The following is a 27,571-nucleotide window of genomic DNA, read 5'->3' as shown; positions in this document are numbered from 1 at the left end:
TGGGCCTCTGGGTCCTTTTGTCTGCAAAGCCATGAGACATTCCATGGCTCTGCTCCCTTCTCTGCTCTCCAGACCTTTTGCTTTTCAGACCTCTTGCCTCTTTGCTTCCCGCACTGATTCTCCCCAGCCTGCAATTCCATCACAGTGTCACAGGACATGGCTGCTCCATGGGAGCCCCAGAAATAAGGCAACTTGGCCAGAGCTGGGCACACAGTAGGGGCTTAATTGCACACTGTCAACAGGCTCTTTCAGCCCTATGTCATGGGTGCTCCGATTGGCAGGGATGGGCAGCTAGCCTCAATCACATACCTCCCTGGGTATGCATTCCAGCCTGTAGGAACCAGCCTTGAAACTCCTATCCCTCCCTTCCAGCAGCTCAGCCCAGCCAGCCTGGTGTGAGGAAGCCCAAGCCCTACTTTGACCTCCCCCCTTCACAGCTTGCCTTGGTCTCTTTCAGGTCCTCACTCTGCAGGTTTCAACCTAAGGATGCCAGGATACCTCCAGCTATTGAGGCAAGGCCTTGCCCCCAGTATAGCGAGGAGAACCAGGCTGGGTTCCTGGGGCACAGAGCTGCTGGCCCTGACCCTAGCCCAGCTGGGCCTATCAGCCACTGCAGGGGACACAGTCTGGCAGGGAGAAGGAGGTCAGAGGGAGGGAGGAGAGTGGAGGAAAGAGGACAAGCCCTGGAGGAGATGCCATCTCAGACCCTGCCCTGTACAAGACTATTCCTTGGCAAGGAAAGAATTTGAAGACAGATAAAAACAAGAAAAGGGACAGAGAAAATGAGAGGTGGGGGGTCCTAGGGAGACAAACGCCTCCCTTCTCTCTCGAGTCAAGAGGAGAGAAAGAAAACAGCAGCTGCATGCCACCATTGTTCACGCAGGTCCATGATCCTCTCATTTCATCCTCCCAAATATGCCACGAGACGTATTATTACTCCCAGGTCACAGACGAAGAGCCTGAAGCTCTAACAGCTTAACAGGCTTCCTTGGGGAGTGGTCAGGAGCCAGGCCAGGACCCCGGGGCCTCCGGTTTCAGCAGGGACGGCTGGCAGGGCCACAGCCCTGGCCTGGGGAGGCTGTTTGGAGGCCCAAGCTATGTTCAGAGTGGAGTTTACTCAAACAGAGAGCCTAACAGGAAACTTGGCTCCTCTGACTCACTCTGATTCGACCTTATTAAGAAAAAAGAAAAGGGAGCAGGAGCCAGCATCGGCTAGGGTTTCACGCCAAGAGCTGGCTCTGAGGCTAAGGCCGGCTGAGCAGGATGGCCAGTGCCCTGTTCATCTAGACATCTCCCCATAGTATCCATGCCCTGGGGTAGCCCCTGTCCCCTGCTTGGCTGGAGGAAAGGGATTGTGCCTTCTCAACTCCAGACCAATGGGGCTCCCCCTACTTCAACACCATCCTCCGTCCTCCCTCCATTCCTCCTCTTCCCTTCCCCTCCCTGCCTGGGGGTATCCTGAGGCCTGTTTCCACTTCTCCTCCTCCTCTCCTGGCGCTGCTGCCCATCTGGCATGAGAGCTGCACAGGACCCCAGGGATTCCAAGCAGCTGAGGCCAGCACTGCAGGGGGCAGGCAGGAGGGAGGGAAGGCTTAACCCTCCAGGTACCGGCCCTCAGTGAGCCCATCCAGGGCACCTTGTTTAGTGCCCTAAGCCACACCAATTGCTCTAGACCCTCCTGCCTGGGGTCTATGCTGAATGGTTGCTGAACTGCCACCCTTGCCCCATCCCCAGTCTGGATTTTGAATATTTAAAGGGTAGATGCATACCCTGAGTTACCTGAAGGTCAATGCAATGGGTGAACAGGTACTAGACTGGGAGGGGAGAGGGGGACAAAGAGGAGGTCTGCAGATTCCAAGGAAAGCCTGCACCACTTGTCTCCTCCCAAGATGTTTCCAAAGTAGAGAAGGAGTCTGCAGTGTCTTCTTACAAGAGGGGAATTTCTGTTCTCCAGTTCCTGGGTGCAAGAGTAGAGAATACAGTTCATATGAAGCCTCAATAACAAAATTCAGAGTGTGATTTCTCAGATGCCACAGTGGTCAAACCTCTGGGACCCCTCCTATTTTCACCATCCCAGAAGGAATGGAGCATCTCCTAACAGTGTACCTGGTCTAATCTTTCATTAATCAGATGTGACAATTGGATCAGAGAGGGGAAATGACTTGCCCAAGATCATCCAACAAATTAATCACTGAAGTAGGACAAGGTCCCAGTTCTCCTGAATGCTCCATATTTTTGTACCATGCTTAGATTAAAGGCTTCTCAAGTGACCCCCATCCCAGGGCAGGCCATGGTGGCTCGGCAGGCAAGAATGCTCGCCTGCCATGCCAGAGGACCCAGGTCCGATTCCTGGTGCCTGCCCATGTTAAAAAAAAAAAAATGACCCCCATCCCATATCAAAGGCAGCCCCTGGGTTTCATTTTATTCATATGTACACTCAGGTTATTCCCAGGCCATGTGGAATCAAGAGATGAAGGACAGAAACCACATGTGAAGTTTGAGAAGTTCCTCTCTCCCATCATTTCACAATTTCGACTCAGCAGTACACCACCATTCCACACACTGGGACAGTCAGGCTAGAGGTGTGCCAAGAAGGGAGAAAGCTGAAGCTCTAGCCCCCTTGAGGCTCATCAATAAGGGAATGTCTCTTAGAGCTGGCTTCAGGGAGCAAGGGGAAAGACAACCCAAGGATCCTAAGGAGAAACTGGAGTGGACAGGAGTCAGGGACATTCAAGGCCCCAAACAAGAAGCCTAGTAAGAAAGGAGGAGACCACCAAAGAACTTTGGGTTCTTTCCTCTTCCGAAGAAGAGAGGAATGGACTTGATGGTGCTGATTCCCCAGCCCTGTTCTGCCTGCCAGGGCCCCACTTACTAAAACTGAGTCCCCAGAGGCCCCCTCCTACTCCCTATTTCTTTCCTTCTCTCAGAGGCAGGTCTGTGGCTTGGCTGGGAGTGCCAGGGACTGAGCACAGCAGCTGTGGGACAGGCCAAATAGCTAAAACCCGGCGGGCCATAGGGCCCCGCGGAGGAGGCCCCAGCAGGCGGACCAAGCTGCCCGAAACCTCCCAGGGCTCCCAGGCTGTTGCTTATTCATTCAGAGTGGGAAAGCGCCAGCCCAGCGGCCAGCCAGTGTTGGGCTGGCCATGTAAGGCCCCCAGGCGGTCCTGCCCACCCTGTGCCCTGCAGAGAGCCTCGTGCAGCCCTGGGCACCACCCCTGCCCTGCCCTGACTCCTTGGCCTCGAAATGCTGTCATCGGAGGAGCCGTCCCGCTCGGGACAAGGCCAGGATGGACAAAGCTAGAGCTGGGGCAGGCAAGAAGCCGTCCTGTCCTCGAGGCCGTGGGAAGAGAAGCACACACAGGGGGCCACTTCTGAGAGCTTTTCTGTCCACCACGCCTCTGCAGAGGGGCCACCATGGCTCTGGCCCCAGCCGGCTGGCAGCTGGGGGTCCTGATGTGGGGTGCCTGTCTCTGCGTCCTGGTGCACGGACAGCAGGCACAGCCGGAGCAGGGCTCAGACCCAGGGCGCTGGCGGCAGCTGATCCAGTGGGAGAACAACGGACAGGTGTACAGCCTGCTCAACTCGGGCTCAGAGTACGTGCCGGCCAGGCCTCAGGGCTCCGAGAGTAGCTCCCGGGTGCTACTGGCGGGCAGCCCCCAGGCCTCGCAGCGGCGCAGCCACGGAGGCCTCCGGCGACGGCAGGCCCCGTCCCTGCCCCTGCCCGGACGCGTTGGCTCGGACACTGTGCGCGGCCAGGCGCGGCACCCGTTCGGTTTCGGCCAGGTGCCCGACAACTGGCGCGAAGTGGCCGTCGGGGACAGCACAGGGATGGCCCGGGCCCGGACCTCAGTCTCCCAGCAACGGCATGGGGGCTCCGCCTCCTCCTCGGTCTCGGCCTCGGCCTTCGCCACCACCTACCGCCAGCCGCTCTCCTTCCCGCAGCAGTTCCCCTACCCGCAGGCGCCCTTCGTCAGCCAGTACGAGAACTACGACCCGGTGGCGCGGACCTACGACCAGGGCTACGTGTACTACCGCGGCGGCGCGGGCGGCGGCATGAGCGCAGGGGCGGCGGCCGTGGCCTCGGCGGGGGTCATCTACCCCTTCCAGCCCCGGGGGCGCTATGAGGAGTACGGCGGCGGCGAGGAGCAGCCCGAGTACTCGCCCCAGGGCTTCTACCCCGCCCCGGCCCCGGTCCCGGAAAGACCCTACGCGCCGCAGCCGCAGCCGCAGCCGCAGGCCCCCGACGGCCTGGACCGCCGCTACTCGCACAGCCTGTACCACGAGGGCACCGCGGGCTTTGAGCAGGCCTACCCGGACCCGAGCCCGGACGCGGCGCAGGCCAACGGCGGCGCCTACGCCGGCGACCCCCGCCTCGGCTGGTACCCGCCCTACGCCAACGTGCCTTCAGAGGCCTATGTCCCGCCGCGGGCCGTGGAGCCGCAGCCCCCCTTCCGCGTGCTGGAGCCGCCCTACCTGCCGGTGCGCAGCTCCGACGCGCCCCCGCCCGGTGGGGAGCGGAACGGCGCGCACCAGGGCCGCCTCAGCGTGGGCAGCGTGTACAGACCCAACCAGAATGGGCGTGGTGAGTACCCGTCCCCGACGCACCGGGGCCACAGGTCCCTCCGTCCGCCCCCCTGGTCTTTGGTGAACTGTTCTTTGCGCCCAGACCTCCCCTCCATCCTTTACCAAGGCCACCCCTGGGCTGCCAGCAGCCTCAGTGATATCCCACCTCCCAGCCTTCCCACATCCAGGCATCACCAGTGCCAGGATTTGGCCGGGCAGGTCTAGATTCCCACCCTGGCTTGGGGGAGGGGGCCGGAGGGGGGAATGCAGAGAGGGACGAGTTGAGCTTCTGGAAGAGGCACCTTTCTGACCCGGCTTGGGTCATCTGGGGACAAAGGAAGGCACCCTGCTCACTGCCTCTCCCTCATTCCATTCCTGGCAAGTCCTCCGTCCGTGGAGTGCCCTATGCCAGCTCCACAGGGTGAGGCACAAGCAAGGAGCAACAAAAACTCGGGGGCCAAAAGGCCTTAGGGGATGATTCTGAAAGTGTGGCAAGTTCCCCATCACTGGGCACATGGGAGTTTGGTCTGGATGAGCAAGAGGTTACAGGGGACACAACTGGCCCAGGCTGGGGCCCAGGCTAGCTGACCTAGAGCTCCCTGAAGGGGGGAGACTGCAAGAGCAGGACCAAAAAGGGCCAGGTGAGGTGCTGGCCTGGGGCACAGAATTTAAGGGGGCACCCAAAGGCTTAGTAATGAAGATTACTAATATTTTAATGCAATATTTTGATTAGAGCTATATTGGAGCCTGAGGAAAAAGGAAAAATCAGTAAGACCAATCCTGTCTTTATTTGAACTTTTGATATTTTATTCATCATGTACTTTTTGCATTCATTTTGATTTTTAAAAAAAAACTTGCATCAAAATATTACTCATCTTGATCGTTGATGGCCTGATCATCCCAGGCCAGTGGCCCACTCTTCTCACTCACCTCGCCCCTAGGTGCACAGGACCTGGCTGGCTTTTCATGGTGGGTGATGATATGACCCAGCCTTGGGAAGGCCCAACTGCTCTGCACACGAGGAGGCAGTAGAACAGCAGCCTTGGACCCTTAGATGGGTGCCCTCCACTTGTGCTGGTGGGACTTCCGTGGTAAGAGCCAACTGCTGGACTGGCCAGGGTGGAAGGCTATCTGCCCATCCCCTGCTGTTCTAGAAGTCCCCTTCTTGCTTCTCTCCTTGCAGGGTGGTCAGCTATGGTCAGGGTTTTCCACTCAGCACTCCCTGAATATGTTCTCCGCCCCGTCCCACCTCTTTTGGGCTACGAAGGGTGCCTTTTACCCACTATTGTCTGCTCCACCCTGTCAGGCTCACTAGGGAAGAGTGGAGCCTTGTGGGCCCAGGGACCCGGGTACCAAATCCACAGCCTTGGCTCCTCTGCCTCTGCCAGCAGCAGTAACCGCTGCCTTGTCTCCAGCCATACTGACCCTGGGCAAGAGCTGCTGCTGGAGGGCCTCTTGCCTCCTTGGGGGCTGCTGGGGGAGCCCAGGGCTCAGGGACAGAAGTGTTCCCACTGGTGGCACTTGTTCCTTCACATCTAAGTCCTAGCACTCGAGCCGGGTGCTGAACGCCACTTTGAGAACCTGTGGGAGCTCAGGACAGGAACCAGATGAGGGTCCTTCTGTGGTGTGACGGATGCTTTCTCCTGCCCACTGTGACCCACCCCTCTCTGGTCCTCACTGGACACTTATGGCATCCCTACAACAGGGTATCTTACAGCTGGGCCTCCGGGATTCCTGGAGCTCATTTTCTAAAGGGTGCTAAGCTTTTGTGGCAGCTTTTCTTAGAATGCAAGACCTCAGAGTGGGTCTCGGCCAGCAGAGCTCCACCTCTGGGCAGAGGAGACAACCAAGGCCTCAAATGGCACAGCCCAGTGCTGGCAGAGCCAGGCCTGGACCTTGACCTCCTGGCTCCTAGCCAGTGGGCTTTCTAGGGCTCCTCTTTGGCTCATTAGTACTTAAGGGGAGCCATTGGATTCAGAATGGGATGGGCCAGGACAAGGCTGAGTCTGAAGTGGGGGTGCTTGGTGCTTAGGAGGGCTTCTGGCCACAGCCCCTGAGTGCACTGTGGGTCAAAGTCATTTCTCCCCTGCATGGAGTACAGTCAGTACCAAGCCTTGTGTGCTGGTGTGCATCAAACCGAGGCCTTTCCCTGGGGGAGCACATGGTGGGGCGCACTTCCATTGGACAAGTGAAGGGGGTGTGGAGCTATGGGAGCCAGAGGAGGGGTCTCCCCAGTCTGGGTTGGAGGCTCAGGGCTTACCTCCCAAAGGAGAAGGTGCTTGAGAGTTACAGCAAGGAATGGTCCCTCAGCACCTCCTCAGCACCTCCCTGAGTTTTGGGAGTGGGGTGGGAGCGTTTATGTGGCAGTGCTGGGGGAAAAGCCAGTTTGGGGCTCAGGAAGAGGCCAGAAAGCCAGCAAAGCCATCTCCCCACCCGGCTAGGTCAGGACCATGGAAAATCCCAGCGCGAGGAAGGCCAAGCCTTGTCCTTAAGATCAGACCCCCAGGCCTGGTGCGGGAGCCCAGGGCGGATTCTCCAAATCTGACCTCATTCCTCCTGGCCACACGCCAAGGGGTCTGAGGCCGGCGCTGGCAGGCTGTGTGCGCGCGCGTGTGGGCGGGGACGTGTCCTCACAACACCAAACACATGTGCGTGCCGCCCACGTCCTTCCAGGTTTCGGTGGTTTCCCAGTGCCTGTCCTGAGCCCCGTTCCTTCCTCCGGCACCTGCACCCTCTTCCCTCCCACACGGGGCACGGGGGCTGCCCAAGGCGTCCTGCAACACCATTGCCCTGAGCTTTGAATCGTGTGACTGGAAAGAATGAGAGGAGGAAATGGAGACCCAGACAGGGCCGGGTGTTTCCCTGGTTCTTGCAATACGTCAGTGCAGAGAGGCCCAAAGGGTGGTCAGCTGATTCCCAGGCCCAGCCGGCCCCCTGGGCTCTGCAGGCCCCACGTGGCCTCCCCCTCAACCGCTGCCTGGCCCTCCTCTCCAGTCCTCCTTGCGCCTGCTGCTGCCCCCCTACAGCCTCAGACCCTTGGTGGTCTCATAGTCGGCCAAGATCTCCCCAAGCTCCCGAAGACCGCAGCTCTCCTCCCTGGCCTCCCCTCACGCCTCCCTCCTACCTGGCCTGATTTACCAGCTCTGGCCGTCCTGTGAATGTAAAATGGAGTGGGATGCCCTGGCCATCCTCAGGGGCTGAGTCAGTGTCGCTCAGCATTTGTCCTCCATCGCTGTCCTTGCATGGCCAGTGGAGACCAGGAGAGACACCTGTCACCAGTCTCTCCCTTTCTGTCCATCCTACGTGTTAGATAAACCCTGACAGTGCTAACCATGTTACTCCCCTGCTCAAGAAGTTTCTGTAGCTCCCTAAGACCTTTAGGACAAAACCTAAACACTTAGCCTACCTCTTCAGAACCTGAGGCATGTCCTTCCTCCTCCTTACCTTCTCATCGCTTCTCTCAGGCCTCCACGGTTCCCATGGGGACTGTGCTATTTCTGGCCTCTCTCTCTGTCGAGCCTCCTGGGCCCAAACAGAGGGGACGCTCACCTGGGCCTGACCTCGGGCCTCCTGCTGCCCCAGGCCAGCTGCCCGCCCCGGTTCCCTGCCTGCCTTGGAGTAGGCAGAAGTAGGCCTCCACCACGCACGCTTCCCGAGTCAGAGCTCTAAGGTGGGATAGTGATACCAATTCGGCCATTTGCTAAAGAGCACCTGCTGAGTTTAGTGACTTAAGTGTGCAATTTCATTCATCCTCAGGACCTCCCAGTGAGGTGAAGAGCCTCCTCCTATAGATGAGAAAACTGAGGTCCAGAGTGGTCTCACAGTAGGTTGAGGCTGAGCCGGAATTCAAACTGAACCTCTGTTCTTTGTCTCGCAGTAAGATGACCCAGGATGATGCTCAAAGGACTGTGGTGTTCTGAAAAGACCAGTGAGCCAAACGGGGCCTCAGTTCCCCAATTTGCAACCAGGAGCCATAATTACCTAGCATTTATTGTACACTTCGCACATTGTCTTCCTTAATTCCCACAGCGACCCCCAGAAGCTAGGTACTATTATCAGTTCCCCTTAACAGATGAGAGGACAGGCCCACTTACGGACTGCAACACATCCTCTTAATGGTGAAAGCAAGATTTGAGTTTGTGTGGCTCTTCATCGTGAGTTCTTAACCACCATGCATTATTTTTATGCATTATTGTTTACTTTGCCTACCTCATTCATTCACTCATTCATTTGATCATTCATTCAATAGATATCTGCAGACTACTATATTCCAGGCACTGGTTGTGACAGCATAAAATAGGGTCATGGGTGTGAAGGGCTTTGGGAACAGAGTCCCTCCCCAGTGTGATTTTTAAGGTGGGAAGTCTTGTCATTCTCACTCCAGACCTCATAATGCTTATTTAACAAACGATTATATCATGCTTACTCTGTGCCTGGTGCTGTACTTGGACCTTTACAATCAGAGTCATTTAATCCTCCTAACAACCCAGTGAGGGGGAACTATTATTATCCCCATTTTGCAGATGGGTAAACTGAGGCAACCTGAGAGGTTAAGTAACTTGCCCAAGGTCACATAACGGTAACTGGTGGAGCCACAGTTTGATCCCAGGGACCCTGGCTCAGCATTTCTCCTCCCTTCCCTCAAGCTTTCTCAGGTGGCTCCTTCAACAACACATGTGTCTTTAGGCTGAAGAAGTGGCAGTAGAGGGTCAGACAAGCGAAGAGGTGGAGGGACCTGGCTCCTTTTCCTGTGTCTCTGTCAGTCAGGGGTCTCTGGTGTCTGAGCAAATGGTGCCTGCAGCAGCCTCACCCCAGGCAGACTTCCCGTCTCCCCTCTTATCACCCAATTGCATGGCCATTTTCTCTCTCCCCTGTTCTCAAACTGGACCATCCCTGCAAAAAGAGGCAGATAGTACTATCTTCCCCACTTTACAGATGAAGAAGCTGTGGCTCATAAAAGTTAAGTGACATACCAAAGGTCATAGAGTTCATAAATGGCCACTCATGGACTTAGGCAGATTTCTGCTCCACCTCAGCCTCACCTTGCTCCTGTCCCTTGAGGAGGGGTGTTTTAAAGTCTAAACCCCCTGAAAACACAAACTTAGGATTTTTGCCCTGAGTTGGGGGGTAAGGGGTAGAGAGTCCTTGGGGCTCTCCTGGCACCAGGCCACTGCCAGACCTGGGCTTGTGAGTGTGGGCTTTCTGGTCCCCTTGCCCCACTCTCCTACCCCTGAGACACCCATGTCCAGATCTTCCAGTCTCAGAAGAGGCACCCCTACCCATTAGCTGTCAGCCAGGGTCCACTTCACTTCCTATCCAAGCCAAGAACTAATGGAAAACTCCCCAGGGCAGCAGCTGAAAGGGGTAGGAGAGGAAGGAAGAGCAGGGGAGAGAAGGCGGGTGGCCTGTCCAAGCGGCCCACACCTGCTTCCAATTCCTGGGCCGGGCATTCCTGCGGGGGAGCACTCAGGATTTGAAGGCTGGAAGGAAAGACTCTGACCTAACCGCCCTCTAGCCACAGGCAGCTGGACCCACAGGGCCTTTTGGCCTAGATTCAGGATTACAGGATGAGGGTTGGGCCTGCATCCCTCTCTCCCTTGTCGATGGGCCCTCCAGCCTGCAGGCATTCCTATAGCACCCAGAAATGGGCAGCAAGGATTAGAGCACCAGAGCCGGAAGGAATTCAGGCCGTTGCCACCAAAGCTGCAGGAGACGACCACCCATCCCTCTGCTGGTGATTTGAAAAAGGATGTGTTTGGGATCCCTGGGTTTTCCAACCCCAAATAAATCCTTTTTCCAAAGAAAGAACTTTGGGGATCAATTCCAGCCTCTCCCTGACAGCGAAGCCTGTATTCCCACAGGCAGATGCCACCAGATCCTGGTGGGGCGAGCATTTGTACATGCCCTCACCAGGAAAGTAGAGGTGCCAGGCCCTGGAGTTCAGGGTGCCCCAGACTGGTCCTGGCCCTCACTGAACTTTCACCCTGGCAGCCAGAAGCCAGGTGCCTGGAATGCAGAGGAGTCCCAGCCTATTTCCATCTCTCCCATGTCTCCAGCTACCAGCACCTGCTGGGCACCCAGACCCGGGTCAAGAGCTGTGCGGCGGGCAAAGGAAATTCTACCCACCCCGTCTGCAGGCTGTCTGGCTGAAGAGAGAAGATGCCATCTCATCCATCCAGCAGACACTTACTGAGCCCTTGCTGTGTGCCGGGTCTTGTTCTAGAGCTGAGTGTTCATTAGTGAAAAGAGAGACACAAATCCTTACCCTTGTGGATCTTAGATTTTAATGTGAAAGTAATAAACATAATAAATAGGTAGATAAGGCATATTGGAAGGTAGGTAGTTTTGTGGAAAAAAATCAGAAATAAGTGAGGGGGCTCAGGGGTGCAGGGGGATGGGCAAGTTATAGATTTCTAAAAGGTGGTCAGCAGACGCCTTGTAAAGGTGATATTGCAGCAAAGCCTTGGAGGGAGCAAACGCATGAGCCGTCTGTGGGAAGAACATTCCAAGCAGAGAATGGCCAGTGCAAAGGAACCGAGACAGGCTGTGCCTGGTGTTTTCAAGTTGTGTCCACTGTGGTTGGAACCGGTGGGGGGGGGGGGGTGTGAGTAATAGGAGACAAGGTCAGAGAGGTGACAGGGTGCAGAGCTGGAGGCCTTGTGAGCACCGTGAGGACTTGAGCTTTTATTCTCCCTATGCTCGGGGGCCACTGCAGGGTTTGAGCTGAGCAAGCACTGACATTTATGCAGGGTCCCCCACTTCTGTGGTGGGAGTGGGCTGTGGGGAGGCGGGCAGGGAGCCCCAGAGGTACAGGCAGAGAGGATGGTGGCTGGGCAGGGGCTAACTAGGCAGGTGGTAAGAAGTCAGAGCCAGGATACATTTCAGAGATAGAGCTGATGGGATTTCCTGATGGATTGGAGGTGGGGTGTGAAAGAAAGAGAAGGGTCAGCACACAGGTTTATGACCTGGGGAGCTGGAAGGATGAAATCGCCGTCAGCTAAGTTGGGAAGCTTGTGGGGAGAGTGGGTTGTGTGAGCAAAATTGACATTCCACTGTGGAGGATCTGAGGGGAACAAGATGGAACCCAGGGGTGCTGGGGCATCAGGGAGGGCTTCTGGGGCAGGGTGCGGGTAGAAGGAGCATTAAGCAGGGCCTGCAAGGGTGAGGAGGGTTCCATCAAGGCAAGAGGGGCAGGAGCTGTCTGCACACCGGGAAGAAGTGTGAGCAGGGTGTGCAAAGAGGCAGCAGAAGGTGTGGCGAGAGGAGATGGCAGTGACTTCCCCAGAGGTCCGCATCTTTCTTCCTCTAGCTCAGCCCCGGCCTGCTTCCCCAGGCAGCGTGATCAATGAACAAACACTCAGAGACCCCTTCTCTGGGCTGGACCCTGTGGCACAGGCATGAGTGGCGCAGTGGCTGACACTAGACCATCTCTCCCAGTTGCTGGTGGTGGCAGACATGTGCTGTACAAGGGCCCAGGCTGAGAAGCTGGGGGGTGTGTGTGTGTGTGTGTGTGTGTGTGTGTGTGTGTGTGTGTGTGTGTGTAGCAGGGAATTCCAGGACAAGGCATCATGGGGTCATCGTGGGGGTGGGGATAGTAAAGGGCAGGATTGCTGATCCTTAGGGTTGAGACATCTGAAAGGAGAGGTCTGGGCTTGATTCTGTCGGCAACAGAGGGTCATTGAAGGTTCTAGGCCCAGTTTTATGTCCCCCTTGCTTATCTGTCTGGGCTGGTATGGCCCCTTCATGCCGGGACAAGACGGATTCTGCAGCCACCTTGTCTGCCTGCTCGCCTGTCAGGTGTGGGACCACTAGGGCTGGCACTGACAATTTAATGTCCTGATTATTAGGTAATAGTTGCATAGGGTTAGGAGCTTGCCAGTTGAGCCTTGGGGTCCTCTCTGGCTCATCTTTATTCAAGGCAGTGGTCTGAAGAGCTTTCTGCTTTCTCCCCACCTAAGGGCTCCTCGGGAGTCTGGCTGCGCTAGCCAAAACATCCCGCTCAGCACATATTTCACAACCGACTGACTGGTTCCTTCTGGACTTTGTTTATTCTCCAGCTCAAGAGATTAGGGGTATTTTGCATTCCATTTTCCATCATCGGCTTCTTGCGAGCAGGCCGCTCAGGGAGAAAAGGTTTTGAAGGAGAGCAGGTTTATTGTAGCCACAGAAAAGGGGATGCCAAGAGGGAAACAGGTGACGGTGGGGTGTGAATGGGGCCGCGGGACCTCCAGACTGTGCAGTCTCCAGGAACCGCTGAGCAGGGGGGAGCTTCCAACAAAGCAGGAAGGATTTAGGTCAGACAGTGGGGGAATTTCCTGACTGTGAAAGCGTTATCTGTAGAGGTTGTGAGAGGTCTCCAGCTCTTGCAAAAGGCTGGGGCGTGGAGTGATTAGCTCCTAAAAAGTATTTTAATCTCCAGATGTTTATTGGTCTATCACATCTGTGCTCAGGGGCCAGTTACTCCAATCTCCCCCATCATCCAGGTGGAGAAACTGAGGCTCAGAAAGGGGAAGGGGTCTGTATGATGCAGGGAATTGGATAAGTTGGCAGGCTCGCCTGCTGAAGTCTTACCCATGAGAAAGACCCAGCTGGCTCACACCAGGAAATGGGAAGACTCCTGACCTTAGGTCCTGCATTCTGGCACGTGAGTGGTCCAGCAGCTCCAGGCTCATGAGGTGGGAGGACATGGTAGGCTTGTCCAGAGCACAGTGGCCCCCTAGAGTCAGTGGGAAGGGTTTCTCCCCCTGGGACCCCAGATCCCCTGCAGAGCAAGCTCCAGGGACAGAGCAGGAGTGAGGGACTCTCCTCCTTTTCCCTCAGGTCTATGTCTTCAGTACCCTGGAGGGTCTGAAGTGGCCAGCCAAGGCTGAAGGGGCTTCCTTGGGAGCAGGGGCTCCCTGCAGAATGGCCTTGAGACCCCAGTTCACTGACACCCAGCTCTTCCCCAGCAGAGCAGCCTGGTTTCAGCCCTCTGACTCAGTGTTCTCCCCATCCCCTGACCCTGACCCCTGCTCTCAGCAGCCTGAATCTCTATATGCATGCCATGGTCAGCATGTTCCTCTGGCCACGAGTGGGGTGGAGGGCAATTAGAACTGGGTCATCGGGGGTACTGAGGCCCGGGCTTGTCAATCGTAAAGAAGGTCTATGACAGAGTAGGGTAAGAACCCAGGCTCCTGGGTCAGAAGGCAGGATGCCCATAGTGACCTTGGGGAGCCTCAAGACCCTCCCCCCAGCTACTGGCTGGTCAGACCCATCCCCATCTCATCACCCACCACTGGAGCTAGAGACTTGGGAGAAAGCTGACCAAGATTAGAAAGGGAGCTAGATGTGTACCCTCCCCCAGGTGAGGCGACAAGTATAAGCTGTTCACTTGTCCGTGACCTGGCACTTGGAGGTGGCAGGGGAGTCCATCACCAGGAGACTGGACAAATTGGACGCGGTGGATACACACTGTGGAATCCTATTTAGCAAGGACAAACCATGAGAGAGAGATCTTAAATGTTTATATTGACTGAAGAGTCAGGAGACAGAATGTCATCTATAAGATGATGTCATCTTTATGCCTTGAAAACACAACCCACCCCCAAATGCATTGCAAAGTTTATAGACACACAAGTGTTCAAAGACACGTCCGAGGGTCAGGGGTAGGGACAAAGGTGAAAACAGATTTTAACTAAGGCAAGAGAGGGGCCTTGCATAGACCGGTGATGATGGTTAAGTTTGCTCTGAACTGAGAATTATGATTAATTCCATTTTTTGCATTTATAAAAACAGGTAGAAGCTGGGAGAAGTTTTCACTGGAGCCCACTTTATAGAGTCTCTAGTTCCAGGCCCAAGGGCTAGATGAGTCCATATATGCTAGAAAAGAGATCCCAGCCCCTCCTCAAAATTCCATCTGGGCTCCTCCCACCTCGGCATTGCCCTCGCTCCAGGCTCTTTCTTTAAAACACACTTATTGAGATGGGTGCAATCACCTGCTCTGGTTGTAACTTCACCCAATGTTGGCCAGCCTGCCTCGTGGGCCTAGTTGTACACCACAAGCCCCTGGCCCTTCCACCCCACAGGCCCTTCCTCATCCTACTTCCCAACATCACACACGCCCCCCTGTCCTCACCCAAGCCGAATGACCGAGGGGACCAAGATGCCAGGCCTGCCGGCCTGCTGCTGACAGCACGCCTGGAAGAGCAGGCCCGGAGCAGGAGGCATTGTTCCTTCCTGGAAAAACATACCAGCTGAGGGAGAGGGGCCTGCTGTTCCCTGGGACCTCGGCAGGAGGTCCTAAAGGGGCATGGAGGGAGGCCTGAGCTCCCAGAGTTGCTCACTTTCCCTGCAGCTTCCCAGGGCTGCTGCCTTTCAGGGAGATGAGGACATGACAGGGGTGGAGAGTGGCCAGGGGAGCCCCAGGAGGCCCCAGTGGTGGTCAGAGATGGTGCAAGGAAAGAAAATAAATAATGGTAGGAGTGGCTCCATTTATATGATGTTCTAGAAGAGGTAGGGCCGATGTGTGGTAATTAAAAAGCAGATTGGTGGTTGCCACAGTGGTGGAGGGAGAAGGAGGAGGGGGTGGGAGCAGAGGGCAGAAGAGAATTTTCTGGGGTGACAGAAACCATCTATAGTTTGATCATGGAAGAAGTTACACAGATGTATGGATTTGTCAAATGTATAAAAGTAATCACCCAATCTGTGCATCTGATTGTGTATAGATTATGCCTCAAAAAGAAAAAATAGATTCTTATGAAAAGAATAACAGGAGGAGTCCTGGGAGGGTGTTGGAACCTGGAATCTCCTTCTGGGACTGTTTCAACTTGCTGTGTGACCTTGGGCAAATTCCCTGCTTTCTCTGAGCACTCTCTGAGCCTCAGTTTCCTCCAGTACCTCCAAAGGCCCCATGTGCCCTGGTGTGGAGCATGTTTGTGGATAACTGGAACAGTGATGTATGAGCCACTAATTTTTAAGGACTCTTGCCTACCAGAGGCAGAGGGGACTCAGGCCAGTTAGTCATCCCTGCAGTATACATTGGTGAGCACTGGGTTACTCCACTGAGGAGTGAGTGGGACCTCAGGTTGCTTATGGGCTGGAGGGGAGGAGACACAGGTAAATATGCTTCAAAATCAATACCTAGTGAGATAGAAGTGTGTGCAGCCTGAGATGACTGCCAACCAGGAAAGGCTTCCTGGAGCAGGAGGCACCCACCTGAGCCTGAAATTCTTCCCTAAAAGGAGGAAAATAATCATTTATGATCAGGATGAGGTTTCAGGTTGTGACCAGTGGCCCCGAGCTGTCCATCCTTAGTCTCTCTCCAGAATCCCTGTGTGGAGGACTCTATAGACACGCCTTCCTGGGTATTGCTTGAAGCTTACAAAAACCACCCCATTCAATTACAATAAAAAGGATTGATAAAAAAAAAAAAAAAAAGGAATGATGATGTCAAAGCAACTCATTACAGATTTTTTTTTTTAATGTAGAGCTTTAGCCCGTCATGTGAGAACAAACTACAGTGAATCTAAGGCTCAGAGTCGTGGACAAGGATCAGGTCTCAGTGTATGGCCGGTCACAGGACCAGGGTTAGTCCGAAACCAGGTCATAACCCAGTCAGAGGCCAGGGTCAGGGCTCAGCGTGTGGCCAGGGTCAAGGTTCAGATGTGACCAGGGTCAGGGCTCAGTGTGTGACCAGGGTCAGGGCTCAGCGTGTGGCCAGGGTCAGGGCTCAGCGTGTGACCAGTGTCAGGGTTCAGATGTGACCAGGGTCAGGGTTCAGATGTGACCAGGGTCAGAGCTCAATGTGTGACCAGGGTCAGGGATCAGCGTGTGACCAGGGTCAGGGTTCAGATGTGACCAGGGTCAGAGCTCAATGTGTGACCAGGGTCAGGGATCAGCGTGTGACCAGGGTCAGGGTTCAGATGTGACCAGGGTCAGGGCTCAGTGTGTGACCATGGTCAGGTTTCAGATGTGACCAGGGTCAGAGCTCAGTGCGTGACCAGGGTCAGGGCTCAGCATGTGGCCAGGGTCAGGGCTCAGCATGTGACCAGTGTCAGGGTTCAGATGTGACCAGGGTCAGAGCTCAATGTGTGACCAGGGTCAGGGATCAGCGTGTGACCAGGGTCAGGGTTCAGATGTGACCAGGGTCAGGGTTCAGCGTGTGACCAGGGTCAGGGTTCAGATGTGACCAGGGTCAGGGTTCAGATGTGACCAGGGTCAGGGCTCAGCGTGTGACCAGGGTCAGGGTTCAGATGTGACCAGGGTCAGGGCTCAGAGTGTGGCCAGGGTCAGGGTTCAGTGTGTGACCAGGGTCAGGGCTCAGCGTGTGGCCAGGGTCAGGGTTCAGATGTGACCAGGGTCAGGGTTCAGATGTGACCAGGGTCAGGGCTCAGTGTGTGACCAGGGTCAGGGTTCAGATGTGACCAGGGTCAGGGCTCAGCGTGTGACCAGGGTCAGGGTTCAGTCAGAGACCAAGAACAGCCTGGCCCTCGCTGGCCCTGAGGACCCCTGGCTTCCTCCTCGGTTGCCTCTTCCAGCTGCACAGCCAGTTCATGGAATGGCCTAAGGAAGAGGGCCGAGCCAGAAAAGCCTTATGGAGCCATCTGTGCAGTGTTTATTGAAACCAGGCCTGGGCTGGGCTGGGCGGGGAGGGGAGTGGGCTGTCTGGTGCGGAGTGCGTGGCCCCCTGAGGCTTAGGCCCAGCAGACCCATCCCCACATGTTGCTGAGGGCAGGGCACGCCAACAGTGGTGAAGGGGGGGTGCGTCTCTCTTCCTCAGCCCTCTCCCAGAGGCTGCCTGGGACCTGAGGGTGAACACCAGCTCCCAGCTTGGCACTGAGTTGGGCCTTTGCTTTGTGGGCCTGAGGGTCCCTTGGGAAATGACTGCAGGCATTCCTGGGGGCTTGGATCATAGGGCCTAGGCTTGCCAAGACGGCCCCCATCAGCCAGGAGCTACCTCATCCTCACCCACCCCTGTACTCCGGCTTCCACTTCATTCCAAGTAGGTGAGGTCACACTGGCTGCCGGGACCAGGCTCCCGCATGAGGCCCCAGCCCCAGGGAGAGCAGCTCTGGGGTCTGGGGACCCAAGGTGTGCGTGTATGGGGGGTGGTCTGGGGTTCATGCACACACCCCCTTCAAAGGCTGAGAAGCTAGAGTTTCCCTCGTTTGCTTCATCTTCTGAGCCTAAAATCTGATAAGAGGGTTTTGGCAGCAAGGGGAGGGGGCTGGAAGACTGAATGACTCCAGCCCTCCCCTCCCTGTCCCCCACTGCCTTGCTTACCTCACCCTCCCCTGCCCCATCTTTAGCTTTAAAAAAGGCTAAGAAGACCTTAGAACCTCATCTCATCCCACCCTTTCATTCATCTCCGTGTGCCCGTCACTCCGAAATTAAGACCCTTCTTTCTTTATTCCATTGCAGATGGGTTTGGGACACTGGGTCTGAGTTCTGCTTTTTCCCAGTAACTTTCTTGGACTAACACCTGCATGGCAGGGGGGACTGACGAGAGTGGCAGGATGGACAGAAACCTGGCTCCGGCACATCCTGGAGAATAAGTGACCCACAAAGGCTGGAGTAGTCTCCTGCCTTCCCCGAGGCGCTTGACCCTGGGCCCTGCAGAAGTGGGAGGGTGCAGGCAGGGGAGGGCGTGGGCAGGTCTGTGCTGCCTGGTGGCAGGAAGCGGGGAAGGAGCGGCTGTACCGAATCAGGCAAGCCCTGAGAAGTCGGGCTGGGCGCCCAAGCATCCTGCCTGGTCAGCAGCCTGCCCTGGGGGGAGTGTTTGCCTTCCAGCCCATCCCTTCCTGCCCACCCCCATTTCTGCCAACCAAAATTCACCTGACACTGCCCAGGAGCCTTCTGGGAGCCACCCCAGGCTAGAATCCAGAGGGTTCTCTCGGTGGTTCACAAAGAATGCCACCGAGGGAGTGTACGTTTGGTGTGGATATGGGGTGTGTGAAAATAAAATTAATTTCTTTTAAATAGAAAAGCCTAAATAAATAAATATTCAACATTAAAAGAAAGAAAGAATGTCCCTGCGAGGGGTGAGAGGAGCAGAGGGCATCTAGGGGCTGGTGTCTGGTAGCCTGGGGAATAAAGGGAAGGGAGGGGAGTGTTGCTGTCAGGAAATGACTTGGTCCTCTCAGTCCTACCCCCAGGCCTTGGTTCAAACCACCCCCCCTTCTCTTCTCTAGTTCTCCACATTCTGCCCTGTGTCCCAGATCTTGCTCATATCAGCTCTTCCAGGAGGTCTCAGCAGCTCCCATACTATGGAGCCCTGATGTCCAAGGAACACCTGAGCCCAGAACTGACTATCCAGGGGAAATGGTTCACATTGAACCCCTAGACAGGTGGGGAAGCTTCCTGGAGGAGGTGATGGCCTGAGGAAAGGAAGGAGAATGGCAAAGGAGGGTGGAGCGTGGGAGAGGCCTATAGGCATTAGCATCGGGAAGCCTGACCCTCCTGGATGTCATGCTCTCCCTCCCTCCCTCCCCCCACTGCAGGCCTCCCTGACCTGGTCCCGGACCCCAACTACGTGCAAGCATCCACTTATGTCCAGAGAGCTCATCTGTACTCCCTGCGCTGTGCTGCGGAGGAGAAGTGTCTGGCCAGGTAAGGGGTCGAGGATGCTGTGCAGCGAGTTGGAACAGGCCCTGGGAATCACCCAGACCCAGTGCTCATGGCAGCCATGCTGCTTACGAGCTCTTTGACCTTGGCCAAGCGCCGGAGCCCCTAGAACCCTGACGGCTTCATCTATGGGCCTTGCCTTTCCCAAGGCAATTGGGAGAGGAAAGGAACATGTGGTGACCAGCCGTGTTCTGTGTACATCACCGTGCAAGGAACTGCACTTTTGCTATGGCATTTAATCTTCACACGAGTCCTAAAAGTATGTACTGCCCCCATTTTACAGAAGTGGAAACTTAGGCTCAATGAAAGAATTTCAGGCCCTTCAGATCTGAGCTCTCCTCAGATTCCTCTTGGGGAGCCCAGGTTTCCACTGCTCACACCAGGACCCTGTGAAGTCCTGTAGGGTGGAGAGCCTTCAGGAGAGAGGGCAGCACTGTGGCACCATCTCTGCAGAGGACAGCTACGGCTTTAGCTGTCCCACACCATCTTTGTCTGGGTCACAGCAGGGGCAGTGGGCATGGGTGACAAAAGGCCTTCATTACACGTGCTGCACCAGAGAGAAGGGGAGACCAGTTTACAAAACCCAGAAGTTGAGCCCAACTCCACTCTCCGTGGGTGACTGCCTCCTGCAGCGCTTGCTTCTAAATTTATTAGCAGTCTTCTGCTCAAATATGTTCTGCACACATATTTGACATCTCCCTGTGCTCAAAGAACTGGTTAAAAATTGCATTTACTTACCTTTGTTGATATCCCTTTTTGTCAGAAGCACCTATTTTCTTAATACTTGGGTTTTTTTTTTTGTTTTTTTTTTTTGACATCTAAAATCACTACTTGCTTTTTCTTTTCAGTATCTGGGAAACCCTTTGGAACTCCCACATTTTCTCATCTATAGACCCTCTGGTCCAAAGCCACTCAGAGGCTGGTGGGCAAACTGTTCCTTATTTGTCTGTAAGACAAGGAACTTGCACCAGAATGTAACTCGGCTCACTACTTCCTTCATCAAGAAAATCTTACTTTGAAAAAAAAAAGCCAGCTGAATTAAGCAGTGTGATCAGAGATGCAGTTGATTTACATTCTGGTGCAAGTTTCCTACCTCACTGCAGACTGTCAGCAAGCAGTGGACAAACTGACACTGGTCCAGGACCACACCTTGAATACCATGTAGCCTGCCTGCCATACAGGTCTTTTCTCATCTCAGTTAACCTTAGGGAGAGAGCTTAACGTTCCCGCCATAACTCCTCCAGTCATGAGGAACTTACAGCCTCAATGGCCATTTTGAGGAGTTTGAGGCAAAGCCAAACCATCGCTCCACCTTCATGGAACATCTTGAGTGCCTGGACCTGAGCTCCTGGGTGGGTGGGGAGGTCTGGGCTCTGGCTTGGGGAAATCTCCTGGTCTGGCTGGAGAGAGAGTCCTGGTAACAGAACCAAGGAATGCAGAGTGGGGTGAGAGCTGGAAGAGCGCCTGGGCAGGGTCACAGGAGGGAGGGCTCAGCAAGGCCTGCGGCATCAGAGGAGGCCGGGCACGGGCCGGCAGGCCGAGAGAACCCCGCCGAGCTGGAGCCCCGGAGCAGGAGGCCCCTCCCAGGGCCCATGGACCAGCGCCAGCTCCCATATTGCAAAACCCAGAGAAGGGAAAGGACTTTCTCCAAGTCTCACCACGAATTTGTGGCCAAACTGGGCCTAGAACCTAGACCCTGATGGTTTCCCACGATACGCTGAGCCGAACAGAAGGGCAGGATTTAAGTGTACAGAGGGGAAGGAGGATATTTTGTTCCAACCAGACACAGACGGATTCCAGGCCTCCTCCAGACGAACTGAGGGCTTTATGTCCTGGCAGGCAGGAGGCTGAGCTGCCTGTTGTCCAAACATCCTCTCAGAGAGCAAGTTAATCCCCAGGACTGGCCACCCCCTTCCCCTGGGCCTAGGAGCCAGACCTTAATGAGTGCCAAGGAAGTGCCCCCGAGCCAGACCATGGCAGCTGTCCGCAGTCAGCGAGGAGGGGTGGAGCCTTCAGCCAGCCCTCCTGTTCCTACACACCGTGCGTGTGTGTGCGCGCGCGTGTGTGTGTGTGTGTGTGTGTGTGTGTGTAGCTGCCACCCACATTCCTCTCTCCCCTTCTCGTCTCACAAGGCATGTCTCAGTGGGGAATCGGAGGCCGGCAGGTGAACGCCGAGCAGGCCCCCTGCACCAGAGCGCGGCTCCCAGAATGGAAAAGCACAGGTTGCTGGCCTGAAGCAGTCAGGGAGAGCAGCCTCGCCACACCCGACTCAGTGTGGGGTGCATGTGGCATCAGGGTGTGCTGCCCACAGCACGATTAGAGCTCGCAGGCAAGTGAGATCCTTCCACGTGGGGCAGTCAGGGGAGACTTCCTGGAGAAGAGGAGCCTGAGTTGGGTCAAGGAGTCTGGGTGTGCTTTGGAGTCTCAAGTCTAGTGAATAGCGTGGACGAAGGTTTCAAAGCTGGAACCCAGAGTGTATGGGGAGGTGGAAGGGCAGACAGGATCAGGGGTGTGGAGAGGCTGTGATACCACGGAGTTCATGTCTGGTTTTCACACTCACACTGAAGATGTGACATACTTTGATGAGCAGTTAGCTGGAGGGGAATATCCCCAGAATCCACTGGGCCGGACTATTTCAAAGACTTTGACATCTACCTCCACAACTAGGGGTTTCCCCCAGCTGGGAGCCACCTGCCCCACGAGCCCTGAGAGGGTCACCATGGGCCTGATGGCACCTGCCGCAGGACGACTCCATGGCAGCTGCTGAGTGTACGGTGGAGGCCAGAGGGGAAGAGCCTCCGCGGCAGTGGAGGTGGTCAGATGAGAGGAAGGGGCAGGACCAGCCACCAGCCGCCTGGCGTGGGGCTGATGTGGCCTGCTCGGGATGTGGGTGTCCCTGTACCTGCGCCCCACTCACCCCCGTCTCCCCACCTGTCCCCGCAGCACGGCCTATGCCCCCGAGGCCACCGACTACGATGTGCGGGTGCTGCTGCGCTTCCCCCAGCGTGTGAAGAACCAGGGCTCCGCGGACTTCCTCCCCAACCGGCCACGGCATGCCTGGGAGTGGCACAGCTGCCACCAGTGAGTGGGGCGGGGCTGGGGACTCGGCCATCTCTGTCCACATCCACTTACCACTTATTTGCACCTCTGGGCAGTCTTGGTGCCTGGGCTCCCCTCCCCACCCAGTGCACCGGGAAAGGCGGGTGCTTGTCAGAGGGCCCCGTGAGATGTGTTCTGCCGAGGACAGGCCACTGGGGTAAGAGTTCCTTGGAGGACCCTTAATAGAAAGGCAGGCTGGAAGGTGGGACATGGATGGATTGACATTTATAGGGGCTGGAAATAATCTGGAAATACAGGGCTTTGCCCAAGAAGGCCAGTCCAGGTGGGGAGCCTACAAAGAAAGTGAAGCGTCTGGAGAGGTGCTCTCCTAAGGTGGCCCAGTTGGGCAGATGAGCACCAGAGATGCCGCCCTAGGAGACACGGGGGACAGAAGACCAGACTGGCCATTAGGTCACCTGGACCCATCTCAGGATGGGGCAGGCTGGGAGGCCCATGGGCAACTGTGCCCTCTTCTCTCTCCTTGCCCTTTCTTCTGCCCCCAGACATTACCATAGCATGGACGAGTTCAGCCACTACGACCTGCTAGACGCAGCCACTGGCAAGAAGGTGGCTGAAGGTCACAAGGCCAGCTTCTGCCTGGAGGACAGCACCTGTGACTTCGGCAACCTCAAGCGCTATGCCTGCACCTCTCACACGCAGGTCGGGCTACAGAGGCGGGGCAGGGGGCGGAGCAGCACAGGGTGGAGGGAGGATGGGAGGAGGAGAGCGCCGTCCTGGCTGAGCCGAGCTGAAGACGGGCTGCTGCCAAGGCTCCTGGCTGCTCAGCTCAGGGCAGAGTGAGGGTCACCGCACAGGTCCTCAGGGCACCACAGGGCCTTCTGGAACTGCCCCTCCCAGCTCAGACCCCATCCTGTGCATTGTTCACAGAGGTGTCTGCTCATGGAGAGAAAGGAGTATTCCATCTATGTCTGGATGGCACAGTGGTCCATTTTCCCATTTATCCACCCAAATCCATCAGTTCTTACAAATATCCATAAGCTATCTATCTATCCTGTTTATCCATTCCTCCATCTCTCCCAAGCATCCTTCCCTCCTTCATTTCATCTCCCCACCCCTCAATCTGACTCTTATAGCTCTTTATCTTCTCTCTTGTCCATCTATCCATCCATCCATCCATCCATCCATCCATCCATCCATCCATCCATCCAATGGACCTAGGAAGGGGACAGAATCCACTCTGAGCAGCTACCCTGGCCCAGGATCAGGGGAGGAGCACAGAGGAAGGAGGCCCTACGCTGGTGCAGGTAGGCAGGGGGTGGTTCTGTGGAACGAGCAGCACCCCAGCCTCACCTCCTGTCCCTTTCCCCAGGGCCTGAGCCCAGGCTGCTATGACACTTACAATGCGGACATTGACTGCCAGTGGATCGACATCACTGATGTCCAGGCTGGGAACTACATCCTCAAGGTGGGCCCCTCATCTGCAGCGCCCCCTCCCCCTGAGGGTCACGCTCAAGTCTCCCCATACCTCACCCCCCACTTCCAGAACAGACTTCAGCCTCTGGACCATTTTCCTAGTTTGCGGCTGCTGAGCAGATGCATCGTCCTAGGGCATCACTTCCCATCTGAAGGTTTTAGCCTGAGATACAGCTCGTGTGCCATAAAGAGACCCAGGTGCAGTGATGCTCGAGGAGGTGTGACACTGTCTTCCTCACACCACAGAAGCACAGGGAGCAAGGGGGGAGCTGGAGCGTCCGTGTGGTCCATCCCCCCGTCTGCAGGCAAGGCAGGCTGTGTGCCATCTAGGAGAAGACAGTGCCCTTCTCTGAGAGGGGTTTTCAGCTCCTTGCGGTGATCCTTGCAAGCTGAGGGCTTCTGTGGCCAAGAGTCTGTTAGAGCATGAATTGCTCCTACTCCAGTCTCTGCTTGTTATACTCCCTCCTCTTATTGGAGGAGCAAGTAGAAAAGTATGTTAAGACCCATAGCCCACCCTGTACATCTGTGCAGACTCCAGATTGTCATGACCTCACCTGGGGAAGCCAGATCGCATGTGAATTGAGGGTGATGATCACTGTACGAGTTCACCTTAACCTGCTCCACCTGAAAGTTCAGCAACGAAGGACCAGTAAAGATGGGTTTGCAGGAGGTATCCTTAACCTACACACACAAAACAGGCTGTGCTGGTCAGGGTGCCTGCGAAATACGCTAATGAGGAAACTGTGTTGCATCCCCATCCCCGAGCTCCTTTCAGCAGGCTCCTGTGACCTCAGTTTCTGCTCAACCCACCCAGGGACTAGGCTTGTCTGCTGTATTCTTGTCCTTCCTTCCTTTCATCTATACATCCAACATGAGCAAAGTTCATGTTGAGTTCTGGGCGCTGAAGACATGAACCACTTAAGTAATACACAGTTTCTACCCTCAAGGAGTAAACTAGGATTTTAAGGTAATATAATTGCATCGTGTTCTTAAATGTTGTGCCAATAAAGCAGCCCCACCAATTAGTCCAACACTTAAAAGGTGTCCTTGTGCCCCAATGGTTCCATTTCAGACGAAAAGCCCCAATTCTGGGGCCCTTCATCTCAGTGAGTGTCCCAGAGCAGGGGATGCCACCTGGCTCGGACACCCCCTCTGTGGCCATCTGGGCAGCACATGGGGCAAAGGATGTGGGCCTTGGAGGCAGGCAGACCAGGCACGAAACCTCTGCCCAGCCCGTCACTCGCTGCTGCTCCATGGAGCAGATCCCCGACCTCAGACCTCAAGCCCCTGCACAGGCCCCCCTGGCACAGGCTCTGGGGAAGGCTCAGATCTTCCGACCAGGGTGACCTGAGGGTGCTTTCTTTGACCACATGCATCTCTTCTTTCTCCTGTCTTTCTGCCTCTCGCCAGGTTTCTCTCTCTGTGTATCTCTGCCTCGGTGTCTCTCGGCCTCATGTGGTCTCTCTCCATCTCCCTTTCTCTCTCTGTCCCTCCTCTGTGTCTGTCCATTTGCTTCTCCCACCACATCCCCTGGTGACCAGATAAAGTGCAACCCCTGACTAGATTCCTTTTCTCTCTGGTTCCCTCCTTCCCGCAGGTGCACGTGAACCCGAAGTACTCTGTTTTGGAATCTGACTTCACCAACAACGTGGTGAGATGCAACATCCACTACACAGGCCGCTACGTGTCTACCACAAACTGCAGAATTGTCCAGTAAGTGCTTGTCCATGTCCCATCCCCTTACCCGAGGGGCAGCCAGAGCCCCAGGAACTACAAAAGGCACTTGAATTCTGGGTCACCTGGATGGCCACGTGCAGCCGCAGCTGAGCACGGTGTAGTGATTCTGCAGAGAGAGCCTTGTCCATGCTAAATCCAAGGGGAGCACACATGGAGGGGCTCAGTCTGCAGAGTGTTGATCGGGGGCCCATTTGTGTGGCTCCCTAAGGTCTCTCAGGTGGAAACCATCATAATACAGTGGAAATGCAAGGCTTCCAATGTCCAAGTTCTGACTTTCTTCTCTGTAACACTGGGTAATTGGCAACCTCTCTGCACTACTCTTGTCAACTCTAACATAGGTCCTTCCCACATAGGCATGGCAGGAGGCTTTGAAGGCCAGATAACTGTACGTCCTAGAGCTTAGCAGCTGTGATCACTGGTGTCCTTGCCAAGGGGCGTGAGCAGTCCTCAACTGGAAGTGATATGAGTTGTGATAAGTAACCATCAGTCCCTGGGCCCCCCTTTGCAAATGAAATTGATAAACTCTGGGCCCAAGCCTTTGGCTACTGAGCAGAGTTCTCGGCCGCAGCTGGCCCAGGCTGGCTGTGCTCAGGCTCTCTCCAGTTCTCGATGTGAAGCACTATGCAAAGCGACTCCTTCCTAACAAGTGGCCAAAGAAACTCAACTCCATACAGTATGAATTAGGAAATTTTGAGCAGGTGAAAGTAATTCTTTTCTATAAAAATAAATATAAAGTCCTCACAGAGCCTTAGTCCATCAACTTGAGGTAAATGGCAGATTCTGAGCACCAGAGAGGCATCTTTCCCCCAAAGTCTGTATTTTTCGAATGGTTGGCAGGTCTGCGAGGTTCAGGCTGAGACAAGGGTCTGGACCCATTTAGAATCAGCTACCGCTAGCCTAACTGTCCACATCCCCCAGGGAAAAATAGGAAAAAAGCCTCTAGTCCATACAAGAGGCTTCCAGGAAAGGACTTCCAGGGAGGGAGAAGAAGGAATGAAGGGAGGGAGGGAGGACAGTTGGCCATGAAAGAGGGATTAAGGGGAGCCCCCTTCAACCTTGCCTCCGCCTGCTGTTAGGAAAGGTGGCTGGAGACAGCATCCAGTTTCCCAGGAGGCCCCTGAACAGAGCAGACAGGAGAAACTGCCCTGCACCTCTCGGCTCCCCTGGGGCCTGCGGGCAGCAGGGGTGGGCAGCGGCCCTCTCTTCTGAGCCCTTTACATAAGTGCTTGGAAAGGGCTCGTGAGTGAGCGAGGCGGGTTTATTAGAGCGTCTCCGTGACCCTGACCGCAGGCGGGCTGCCGGGCCAGTGCACACAGGAAGCAGACGGAGCTTTCCCAGAAAGGCCACGGGACTGACGCCTGCGGGTTTCGATCATGTTTCTGAAGAGGAAAAAGGAAGCTCTTTTTTTAAAAAAGAAAAAAAGCTCTGAATTAGAAAATAACATGAAAGAGTATTTCCAGACAGTAGCAGTTCTGCTAATGGCACAGAAAACAGTCTGGGGCTCACGGCATGGGGAGGGGCATGCTGAGACTGCGCCATGGAGGGTGAGGGTCCATCAAACGCCCCTCCGGGGCTCCCCAGGGTTTCCCTCTCCCTGGAGCTGGAGCTGAGGGGTCAGCCCCTTTCCCTTGAGCCCAAATGACCCAGGGAAATGGAAGCATGCACCTACCTGCCCACGTGGGATCTGGGCTGTGGAAGGGCCCCCCGCCCTGCAGTGGGCTTCTGCTGGCAGCTCAGTGAGAGAGGGGTGCCCACACTGCCGCCTGCACTTAACCTGCTGTCTTTCTTTCCTTAGATCCTGATCTCCGAGCGGGTGGACAGGCGGCCAATCTCTCTTTCACAAAGCAGGCCCTGCTTCCCAAGCAGCCTCCTGCCAGGACAAACCCAGTCCAAAGAGCCCGGCCCCCCAAACCCACGGGCAGGGGAAGCTGGACGCCAGGGACATCCCTCCCTGCCGACCTCAGGGAGCGGATGTGGACCCAAACCACAGGGATTCCAGATGCCAGGCCTTTCTTTGTACTTAACTTTTCTCTAAAGCATAGTTTTTGTTGGTTGTTGGTTTTTATTTTTTATATTTTGGCCATACCACAGAGCAAGATTGCCCAGGGTTGGGCTGAATAAAACAAGGTTTTTCTAC

General features: G+C 55.5%; 1 protein-coding gene and 1 long non-coding RNA gene across 5 annotated transcripts in view; one reads left to right on the top strand and one right to left on the bottom strand.

Annotated features, from left to right (window-relative positions):
- The window catches only part of LOC143652312 (uncharacterized), a 22,079-nt gene extending 17,676 nt beyond the window's left edge, over nucleotides 1-4,403 (bottom strand). The window contains exons 1-2 of one of the 4 annotated variants that reach the window (XR_013160558.1): nucleotides 4,312-4,403; nucleotides 1,780-1,957 (exon numbers count right to left, since the gene is read on the bottom strand). This is a non-coding gene — a long non-coding RNA (uncharacterized LOC143652312). Of the gene's footprint in view, nucleotides 1-1,769; nucleotides 1,958-3,918; nucleotides 4,284-4,311 lie in introns of those variants that run through there. The other 3 variants (XR_013160559.1, XR_013160556.1, XR_013160557.1) reach the window with 3 other exon arrangements.
- On the top strand, nucleotides 3,050-27,571 carry LOXL1 (lysyl oxidase like 1). The gene is made up of 7 exons (XM_077123833.1): nucleotides 3,050-4,582; nucleotides 19,041-19,149; nucleotides 22,108-22,245; nucleotides 22,767-22,923; nucleotides 23,594-23,689; nucleotides 25,295-25,410; nucleotides 27,230-27,571. The coding sequence occupies exons 1-7, from the start codon at nucleotides 3,415-3,417 to the stop codon at nucleotides 27,234-27,236; spliced, it is 1,791 nt and encodes a 596-aa protein (XP_076979948.1). The 5' UTR covers nucleotides 3,050-3,414; the 3' UTR covers nucleotides 27,237-27,571.

This window comes from Tamandua tetradactyla, chromosome 12, assembly GCF_023851605.1.
Source record: "Tamandua tetradactyla isolate mTamTet1 chromosome 12, mTamTet1.pri, whole genome shotgun sequence".
Classification (NCBI taxonomy): domain Eukaryota; kingdom Metazoa; phylum Chordata; class Mammalia; order Pilosa; family Myrmecophagidae; genus Tamandua; species Tamandua tetradactyla.
This window is presented reverse-complemented; position numbering and strand designations above follow the sequence as displayed.